Raw genomic sequence first — 10,833 nt, forward strand, 5'->3', positions numbered from 1 at the left:
GTCAGTTTCTGTGTACAATGTTCTCCTGGTTCTCCTCCTTTCACTCTGCATCAATTCCTGGAGGTCGTTCTAGTTCACATGGAATTCCTCCAGTTCATTATTCCTTTGAGCATAATAGTATTCCATCAGCAACAGATACCACAATTTTTTCAGCCATTCCCCAATTGATGAACACCCCTCATTTTTCAGTTTTTTGCTACCACAAAGAGTGCAGCTATAAATATTTTTGTACATGTATTTTTCCCTATGATCTCTTTGGGGTACAAACCCAACACTGATATGGTTGGATCAAAGAGCAGCAGTCTTTTAAAGCCCTTTGGGCATAATTCCAAATTTTCTTCCAGAATAGTTAGATCAATTCACAACTCCACCAGCAATACATTAGTGTCCCAATTTTGCCACATCCCCTCCAACATTTATTACTTTCTTTTGGTGTCATATTAGCCAACTTGCTAGGTGTCCCACATTTCTTTTTCCTTTTACCCCACTCCTGTAGCCAATGAGCAATTCCACTGGGTTTTTTACATGTGTCGTTGATCAAGACCTATTTCCATATTATTAATATTTGCACTAGGGTGATTGTTTAGTCTACATCCCCAATCATATCCCCATTGACCCATGTGATCAAGCAGTTATTTTTCTTCTGTATTTCTATTCCTACAGTTCTTTCTCTGGATGTGGACAGTGTTCTATGAATTCCAGTTTCTTAACCGTCTATTAAGGAGAGATGAACTGATATGCTACTTTGGAGAGAAGAGTAAGGAATGCAAAGGCATTTCAGAACAGAAGAAAATTATTTGTAGAGAAAAGATTAAGGTATACTGATTTAATTTGAGAACAAGAAGAATCACATGGAGTTCTTTTTTTTATCCCTAATCCCACCCTTCTGCTTAGCTTTCTTTTTTTTGAAAGTCTCACCTATAATTCACGCACTTTAAGTTCTGAATTTCAGAATTCTCTTGAATTACCACATCCAGTCAGTTTCTTAGTCTAGTTCCCTCCACACATCCCTTGTATCATTCTCTTTCCCTTAATTCACCACTTTGTTCAGCTTCTACTCATCTCTCATCTGTACCAATTTAATAGCTTCCTAAATGGATTCTTGGTTGTCAGTCTCTTCCACCTCTAATATAGCCTCCACTTATATATCACATTTATCTTTCTAAGGCACAAGGACTGTCAGTGGCTCCTTTTTGACTGTAGGATAAAATACAAACTCCTTAGCCAGGCATTTAAAGTCCTCTACTTTCCATAGTTATTTTATATTAATACCCTTCTTGTGTTCCTTTGTTTCAACTGGTCTTACCACTTGTTCCTTAGAATTCCAGCTGCAATCAGTTTCCATTCCTTTGTACAAGTTGTCCTCATGTCTAGGATGTACTCCCTCACCTTAAAATTCTTAGTTTCTTACAGCGCTCTAGGTAGGTCACCTCTTATAGGGAAAATATCTAATCCCCATCCCTCCATTGCTTAATACCTTCTTTCAGATATTAACTATATTTATATGTATGTGTCATATCCACTCAACAGAATATAAACTCCTTGAAGGCAGATTTTGTTTTTGTCTTTATATCCCTAAAATCTATCAGTGTCTTTTTTTTTTTAAACCCTTACCTTCAGTCTTAGAATCACTACTTACAATACACACATGTATTGGTTCCATGGCATAAGAGCAGTAAGAGCTAAGCAATGGGGGTTAAGTGACTTGCCCAGGGTCACACAGCTGGAGGAAGTGTCTGAGGTCAGATTTGAACCTAGGGCCTCTTGTCTCTAGGCCTGGCTCTCAATCCACTGGACCGCCCAGTTGCATTCCTATCACAGTGTCTTGCATATTACTTAGTAATTATTTGTTGAACTCAAACCAGATGCAATCTATTCTGTGGCAAATAGTTTGAATACTTAGCTCACTAAGCAAATGAGAAAGGACCTAACTCTTACTCATTAACTACAACTTTAATGTTTTATTAGAGCTTCTTTTGCCAGCATCTATGACATATAGTATTTTATTTCTTCCATTCATCAATATTTGAAACATTTTCCCAGAAAAATCTGACAAGGATAGGGACTGGACCCATTATTAAATTGATATGGGGACACCCCTGCCCTCTATAACATAAAGTTTTAGAGAGTTAAATATAGCATTCAAAGGTTAAGTGATTAGCTCTGGGTCATACAACTACTATCCCAGAAGTGAGACTTGAACCAAGGTTTTCCTGGATCCCAGGCCAGGTCACTGTCTATTCCACTTGGATCTTTCCCCCTTCTCAATTAATATAACGTATTTTAGGGGGAAAGGTCAATAGTCAAAACAATGCTAGTCAAAAATTTTTAAATGAATGTTTGGGATTGAGATGTTCTTTGCATAATTCAGCTTTTAGTGTAAAGTCCTCTGGCAGCAATAAAGAACATTTGGTTTACTTCACTAATTGGTATATCTTTTAAGGCTGGTACAGCTTTTTCTTGAGATTTCTTCTGTGGCTGATTTTTGGCATAGTTATCTGTTTTAAAAAAAAAAAAAAGAAAACTGCTTAAGTCTAATGATCTTGTTCAATCAGTATCTGTGAGCTAGAGACCTCTAGTGGGCAGCAGAGAGAGTTATTGAAAAAAGTCCAAGAATGAATGTAGGCACCAAAGGATTGACATTTTAGTCTTAATTTTGCACTAATAAAATATACAATGTGACTCACCAGAACAAATAAATAAGCAAACATAACTTATCTAGACTGAATAATTATCACGCAAACATATTCATTTCTATTTTTCAAATGTATGTGTAAACTGTTATAATAAAATACAAAGTAATTTAGAAGTGTTACCAATTCATAGCAGCCTTTTGGCCATTATGTATTTTTCGAAATTAAAAGGAGTTCTTGTACTTTGAAAAGATTGGGAATGAATAATCTAGATCATAGTCTTTGATATTAATCAAGACCAACAACATTGTACAATAGGCAAAAGGAAAATAATTGACCTCAATGTTAATCATTAAAATACTATATTTAACATATTTAGTATAAAGGCTTAAAAATTCTCTTTTAAACAAATCTAAAACATGAAAATAAAATTTAAATGGTAGTAAAAATACATTAATTTCCCCATAACTAGCTTGCTAAAAAATTAACATTTTGTCAGAGGTATAGGAATGTTTTTTTTAAGTCATATTTTCCCTCATGAAAAGCACTTCTCATATGAGCAGAACTGCTTACTGAAATCACTGGCTCCAAATTATGATTTTATGGTACTATTATTTATGCAAGTCTTTATAAATCAATTTTATCTCATAGCCATTAATGTCATGGGGGCATTAGGAGCATGGCCTAGAAGGTTGTCATGGTAGACATTTTATAACTAAAATTCAAATTCATATAAAAATTATTTTAAAAAGGTATATGCTTTTATAGGGCTGCTAGGTGGTTCAGTGAATAGAGTGCCAGGTCTGTTATCAGACATCTTCCTGAGTAAAAATCTCAGGAAGTAAAAATCTCACTTATAGGCTGTATGACTATGTCCCTTAACTATATTTACCTCAGTTTCCTTATCTGAAAATGAACTGGAGAAGGAAATTGCAAACCATTCTATGTATTTGCCAAAAAAAACCCTAACTAGGCTTATGAGAGGTTGGAGACAAAATGACTAGACGACAACAAACAAAATATATTCTTATGAGAAAGAATCAATTAACATTCCCAAAATGAAAGCAGGAAACCTATTTTTCCCTACCAAATTTCTAAATGTGAATGAACCTGGCTTTTTAGATTTTGTATGGTATTATCAACAGTAGTCAAAAGGCTTGGGTTTGAGATTCACTACTCTAGGAACTGAAAGCCCATCATGGAAAAGAGATTAGTTCACAGAAGACAGGACTGGGAACAATGAGCTGAAATTGTAAAAGGTCAATTTTAGGTTTGATCTTAAGAAAAATTTACAAACAATTAAATAATTAAATAATCACCTCCAGAGGTGGTGAGATCTCTACTGAAATTCTTGGCTGAATAACCACTTAGGTATTTTGTCGTGGGGATTCTCATTCAGGTATGGTTTAGGACTAGATGCCTACTGAGGTCCCTGCCAACTCTAAGATTTTGTGCAAATAACTTAACATCTTTTAACCTCAGTTTCCTCATCTAGAAAAGAGGGATAATAACACTTGCCCTATTTACTTCAGAGGGTAATTATTCAAGATCAGATGAAGTAATGCATGAATAAGCCCACTGTAAATTGTACAAAGGTATTCAAATATAGGATGGGTATAATTATTATTATTGGAACAAAATTATAGAAACATGTCTTACTGTTAAAACTGAAATTTTCTTAATCAATTCCAATAATATAATAATGATATTAAATAAGTCAATGTATAATAATAGCCACCATTAAGTGATTTAATGTTTGCAAAGCACTGTATATATGCTATTTCATTTGATCTTCACAACTATCTTGTGAGGTAGGTGCTATTATTATTACTATTATTAATCTCATTTTACAGATGAAGAGATTGAGGCTGAAAGAAGTTAAGCAACTTGTTCAGTCATATAGCTAGTATGCATAAGGAGGGATTTGAACTCAGGTCTTCTTGATTCCAAGTCCAGGACTCTTACCTACTGTATTGCTGAGGTGCCTTGCTATATTTATATCTTTCAATTCTTTGCTAAACTTTAAAAAGATGATCTGTTCTAAGCATTATGTAAATTTACCTGTGACTGTATGAACAGAGTCCAGTGGAGAAGTATTCACCATGTTAATTCCAAATATCAATATGTAAGTAATTACTATAGTAATAAGGAGGTAAACTGGCAAAGCAACTGCCCAGTATCTGTAGAATAGAATATTAAAGTAAATAAAACATACTTTTAAGAATTACAATTCTCAAAGTCCCAAAAGCCACCTCTGTTAACCCATAGTTCTGAAGTCATCTGGGTAGAATTTTCATGCTTTACTAATATTTACTAGTACTAGAGAGGCATTAAAAAGAAATATCAGTGTTTGGATTTTTAAAGAAAATACATAAGCCCATCAGATGGCAGCAAAATTAATTTTAATTTTATGAAGGCTATGTTTCCAACTTACTTTTGCGGCCAATATGTTAGTCCTATGGAGTTTAACCAAGTCTCAGGAATAAATGCCCACACAAGATATAGTACTGTACAAAAGAAAAACATTGAAAATGTTATAAATAAAGCACATATTCTGTCTTTTGTTTAAAGTCTGGCTCAAGATCTTAATAAGAAGACTAATTATGAAAGCTAAAAAGGATCTTTCCATCTTCTGAACTCTTTACAAGGAGTAAGTCTCTGTAGCGGGTGGGCCCTTGTCTTCTTGGTACTTTTATCAAAAGGTCTTGAATTATAGTTATTTATACATATGTATTTCCCTCTACTAGTCCAGGGACTATAAATTATTCATCTTGGTATTACCTATAGTGGCTTGCAAAAGATAGATATCTGTTGGAATAAAGACCCAATTAATAAAGACCTGGCAACATGCCTATGGAGTTTTGTCTTTGAGGAACCTGACTAAATTAATGTTGTATGATGGGGTTCATAGCCTAGTGCACTACACACTCACTGCACACACAATGATGATGAATTGCAAAAAGTGACTTGAAGTTCCAGAAAGCTTTCAAGGCTAATTCTATACTAGCCATAGGAAAAAAATTAGACCAAAACTTTGAAAAGTATAAGGTATGGGTTCAAATTAAAACCTCTCAGCCTTAGGATCTATCTTCTAAATAAGAATCTACTTCTTGCTCACAAACCAATCATCTGGTGCTCAGTCTTATGATGAGAGAAAAAAACACCAGCAAAATTTGTAAAATAGCACTGAAAAGATATGAATTTAGTTTAGGGCCTAAAAAAGAAACCAAGGAAACTTACTTTACTTAGTGAAAATGGAAAAGTCCAGTTACTATAATTCTTCAGAACCCTATTTACTAAGAAATCCAATATTTATTAGTAAAACAATAGGGGCTGAATGGGCCAAATGCAATGTTTAAGGCAATAGCAATTCTGGAAATTGGGCAAGTTTTTTTAATTTCTTCTTTATATCACTGGTATTGTCTTCTAGATCCCTTTCTGTACTCAATTACATTATAAGATTTATTCAGAATATGTTTTTTCTGTAACAAATGAACAGGTTTTTAAAAAATATGTATAAACATTATCATCAGTTGAACTGGTTAAAACACATTAAATATTTTATAAGGTTGCCACAACATAGGCAACAATCACAATTTTACTAATCATTTATATAATAATTTATAATTATATACTAACATGTTTTTTCCAACTTTTTTTTTTCTTGGCAGAGCCAATTAACAATTTTAGATAGGGTTTAAATAATCTTACTATAAAGTGAAACTGCCAACTGGTACAATACCAATGTTTTCCTTCTAAACTCCTTTCATTATTATTTATATGGTTTGAAATATTAGTGGGTGATATTTTTTCTGTTTGTGGAAACTGAGTTTCTCTACAGACATATGCTCCTTATGTCCTTTATTACTTAGATGCCTGTGGGCAACTTCTATTTATTTTATTGGTTAGGATCTATGATGCAAAGCAAACTCCCCTACTTCCACTGATGTGGATCAACAATTTATCCCTAATTTATAATCTTAGCGTGTTGCCTAGGATCCTGAGAGGTTAAGTGATTGGCCCATGGTCACACAATCAATCAAAAAGCATTAATTAAGCTTCTACTATGAGCCAGACAAAAGAGAAAAAGGACAAAAAATGACTGTCCCTACTTCAGGGAGCTTACATTTTCCTGAGGGAGATAATATGGACATAAATCAGCAAATATAAAATATATCAATATTTTGTGGAGGAGGAAACTAGTAGCTAGGAGGTTTCATTTAGAAAGTGTTACTTGGGCAGAACTTTGAAGGAAACAAAGGGGTGAGGTGGAAGAGCATTTGAGGCCTAGGGGACAGTAGCTGCAAAGGTGTGAAGAGGGAAATAGAGCATAATTGACCTAATCTATGGACAAATAAGGAGTGATTCCTAGCTGACCTAACCAATGAATATTGTTTCTGGGTGTCTCTATTCTTTGAGGGATATGACTATTTTGTACTATTTTGTACTGGTATAAAAGTTGTCTAATTCTTTGGGGTATAAAGGAAGGTCTCTCACAGTGCTCAGGGTCCTCTCACAATAAACCTTTTTTATAGCTTGGTATTTTGCTTATCATTTGCATTATCTGTGGTTAGAAAAAATTATGCAACACTATGAAGTTTCTGAGGCCAAATTTAAACCTAGGATCTCCCGTCTCTAGGCCTGGCTCTCAATCCACTGAGCCACCCAGCTGCCCTCCTCCTCTCCCCCATACCCCAGCTATTCCTTCTGACAAGAATGGAAGAGATGGCCAAATACAAGCTATGCACACCATGGAAGAGAATGTAACTTTGGTGGTAGGGAAGTTGCAAGCTGTAGGATTATCTAATGGTGGGCTGGATCAAAGAGAAACTGAATTAAAGGCATTACTGATGACATTGATGGATGATATTGAGCAAATGAGCAGACCCTAAAACAAGTGGGGGAAACTGAGGCAAAACAAAAACCAGTTAAAGATCAACATCCTAATGAAGTCCAGGCAACAGCACAAGTGCAACCTGATAGTAAAGAACCCACATCTCTGTTCCCATTAAGAGATGTGACTTATTTGCAGCGGACACTGGAATAGTTCATATTAGGGCCCACAAACCTTTCACTGCTGGTGACCTAGACTCCCTAAAAAAAGTATGCCAAAAATTTGAAGAACCACACTGGGCCATTAAGGAGTTTAAGAGGGCAGTGAAGTTCTATGATCCAAGCTCCAAGGACACTGATTTGTTGTTGATTGAACTCTTTACAAAAAGGGAGAAAGAACTATTTATTAATTAAACCATAAACAACCTATATCTAGTGTCATGGCCTTCGAATGTGCAACAACTGGAATTTAATATAGTTGAGAATTTCCAGTTTTTAGGACAGGCCAGGCAGTCACTCATAGAATCAATGAAGCTTCAGGCCAAAAGACCAGACACTTGGTCTAAATTTGAGATGATAAGGCAAGATGTGGGGGAAAATCCATGTGTATTTTTTGATAGCTTGTTGAGGGAGCTGAACAATTCTTCTTTCACAAGTCCTGGAAAAAGTGAGTCATCAGAGGGGAACTAGGTTTGAGTAATAACTAGCAGATAGAAGAAGTGAGAGAAGAAAAGATTTAGGATGAAGGGAAATTTGTTATCTAATGAACTGGCATTCCAGAGGGCACAATGAAAGAGCAGGATGGCGTCTGGTTACAATTTTGTGGTGGAAGGGTTGAGACAGATGGGAATAATGAATCAGGAGATAAGAGTGTAAAGATATGATGTAAAGAATATGACCAGGTATTAAAATGTTCATATTTGAGTACAGGGTTCCACTTCACTCCCTAAAGGAGGCTAGAGATACTTTCTGAGGCAAATGTAGTACCAGATGTTTTCTGACTAATTGACTAGAGTCAGAGTACCTGGATTCACTGGAAAGTCACTTAACCCTTCTCAGTCTCAATTTCTTCATCTGTAAAATGAGAGTGGTGAAGTAGATGGTCCCTGAGGCCCCTTTTAACCCTACATCTATGATTCTATGAATATGGAGAACATTGGCTTTGAGAGTTGCTTAAAGCGTCCTACTTCTAATTATATTCCAGTTGTAGAGTTAACCAAAATGATAATGGTTTAAAAGGTCAAAAAAAACTGTATTCCTTTTGAATGGGACATCAGAGGAATTCCACAGGTGAGCCTCAGTGCCTTCTGTGGACAGCAAACAGTTAATGCTGTGCAACTGCTCATATTTCAGACTTTTCAATTGTAGGCCAGAGAACTCCATAAATCCACATTTCAAATGGGGTGTATGGGTGTTCAAGGAGGACTAGCACCTCTGGTGTGAGGGCTTAGCAAACTCCTTTCAGGGCTGCTCATTCATCTTTGGTATTCATCTGGTACTCAACTGTCTTCTGTGGCTCCAAGAGGCTATAATAGACACAGCAGCCATATACCGGTAAATTATCTTGACAGATAGGCTTAACCAGGTTGAGGGAAACTGATGGGCCACAAATCCTTCAGTGAGCTAGGTGCTATCTACCCCAAACATATGAGCCCCCCCCCCCCCATGGGCAGATGAGAACAATTTGTTCCAACAGCCATGAAAAGTGCAGAAGTAGGCACCTTGGAGTACTAAGAGCTTGGTCAGACATCAAAGACACCAGGTTCATCCATTGCATCCTGGGCCATAAATAATCTTGGCTTGTCTTGCCACTAGACTTTGAAAGAGAGAGTGAGGCTGACAATTTTGTGCAGCTCTGCTTCATTTAAAACCAAATTCATGCAAAATCAAGACATTATCATGTGAAGTCACCAGTCTTCTTAGAAAATGAAAAACAACAAATTTCAAACACTTCCTAGAAAAAGTTGTGGTTTGCTTTGCTGGATTTACATGTTTATGAAAAGGCTTGCAATTTAGTTTTTATAAATAATATTATTATCAGGTCCAGACATGACTTCATCAGAACTCTATTTAGAAATTATCTATACTATACTGATACAGATCAGCAACTTAGGAATAGCTTATCTTACTGAATTACCTGGAGTAATTTGAGAGTGACTTACACATTTGCTCAGCTAGTGTTGGTCAGAGGTCTTCCCAAGTTCAGGGCCAATCCTCTAACCAGTAATCTAAGTAACCTCTTGTGGTAGGTATATGAACATTAAAAAAAAATTCTGTTTTTAACACTAATGCTTGGATCACAAATTATAATGTTTGGAAGAGATTTTAGGGGTCTTCTAACCTAATGCCCTCATTTTACAGATGGAAATGAAGGTCCAGAGAGATTTAAGTGATTTGCTTAAGATCATACAAGTAATAGCAGAGGCAGGATTTAAATCTAGATTCTCTAACTTCATATTCCGTGCCCTTTCCATGCACCACAAAACATAATGTGAAAAATAAGGTAAAGAAGGATGTATCATTTTGATGTCATAATTTACAGGCATCAGGATCTCATAGTTATCATAAAGAAAAGCTTTCCAATCAGATTCACAAGTGCAGAAAACTAATGCTTCATCTCCATATTCAATCAGTAAACATACTCACTGAAACCAAACTGGGAGCTTAAAAAAAGAACGAAGCCATAGATCGCTCTTTCTGGCAATGGTGATGGTGAATTTTCAACCATAGTCTCTTTAAGCTTTAGAGAACCTGTGGGAAGAAAACACAAGACCCCTGATTATTTGTAATTAATCTCATTCATAACTTTGCTGTTAACATTTTGCTCTGTAGGGAGTTTTATTTCTTCTTGGATGCTACTAATCTGCCTATTTACTGATCTGACCACATAAAATACCCTTCGGATTGCCCTGGGCCTTCCGCTTCTAGAACTGGGCTGTTCTGAAGGCGGAGTGTCTTTCGGGCTCCAGGGCCTGGGGCTGAGGGGAGAAGCAAGCTCCTCCCTGGGCTGGCACCGCAGGGAGGGAGGCTTTCTCCACCCGGGATACTGCGGAGGAAGGAGAGGTTTGAGCAGGGGCACCTTTTCTCTCCTCTTTAGAGCACCAATATCGTGACGCACCAGCTTCCCTTCCTGCCAGCTCCAGAACCACTAGGCCGAACCTGTGTGCGCAGGTGCCACTGCAGGAGGTCGGAGATGGGAGATAGAGCGGGTTCAGTCACTACCTAAAGCTTTTCTGCTCGGCGTTTTGCAGGGACTCTCGGGTGGGGCGGATTGCGGCAGGAGGGGAGAGTGGGAGGAGGCGGGGGAAGTAGGAGCAGGTCTGGGGTGGGGCCAGGCGCGCCTGCGCGCTATCCACGTGACTCCTTC

At 36.8% G+C, this 10,833-nt stretch overlaps 1 protein-coding gene across 1 annotated transcript; it reads right to left on the reverse strand.

Annotated features, from left to right (window-relative positions):
- Positions 1-1,723: 1,723 nt before the first annotated feature.
- LOC123239629 (phosphatidylinositol glycan anchor biosynthesis class P) lies at positions 1,724-10,760 on the reverse strand. The gene is made up of 5 exons (XM_044666906.1): positions 10,626-10,760; positions 10,113-10,217; positions 5,068-5,140; positions 4,695-4,813; positions 1,724-2,498 (listed from the first exon to the last, which is right to left on the reverse strand). The coding sequence occupies exons 2-5, from the start codon at positions 10,192-10,194 to the stop codon at positions 2,368-2,370; spliced, it is 405 nt and encodes a 134-aa protein (XP_044522841.1). The 5' UTR covers positions 10,195-10,217; positions 10,626-10,760; the 3' UTR covers positions 1,724-2,367.
- Positions 10,761-10,833: the final 73 nt, after the last annotated feature.

The sequence above is a fragment of the Gracilinanus agilis genome, chromosome 3 (genome assembly GCF_016433145.1).
Source record: "Gracilinanus agilis isolate LMUSP501 chromosome 3, AgileGrace, whole genome shotgun sequence".
NCBI lineage: Eukaryota > Metazoa > Chordata > Mammalia > Didelphimorphia > Didelphidae > Gracilinanus > Gracilinanus agilis.

Excerpts from the sequence above, each read along its gene's own strand:
- LOC123239629 (XM_044666906.1), bottom strand. The coding sequence starts at position 10,194 with ATGGTTGAAAATTCACCATCACCATTGCCAGAAAGAGCGATCTATGGC. Across the intron at positions 5,141-10,112 it reads AAGCTCCCAGTTTGGTTTCA|TACTATATCTTGTGTGGGCA; the intron begins GTGAGTATGTTT and ends TCTTTTGTACAG. Across the intron at positions 2,499-4,694 it reads CTCTGTTCATACAGTCACAG|ATAACTATGCCAAAAATCAG; the intron begins GTAAATTTACAT and ends TTTTTAAAACAG.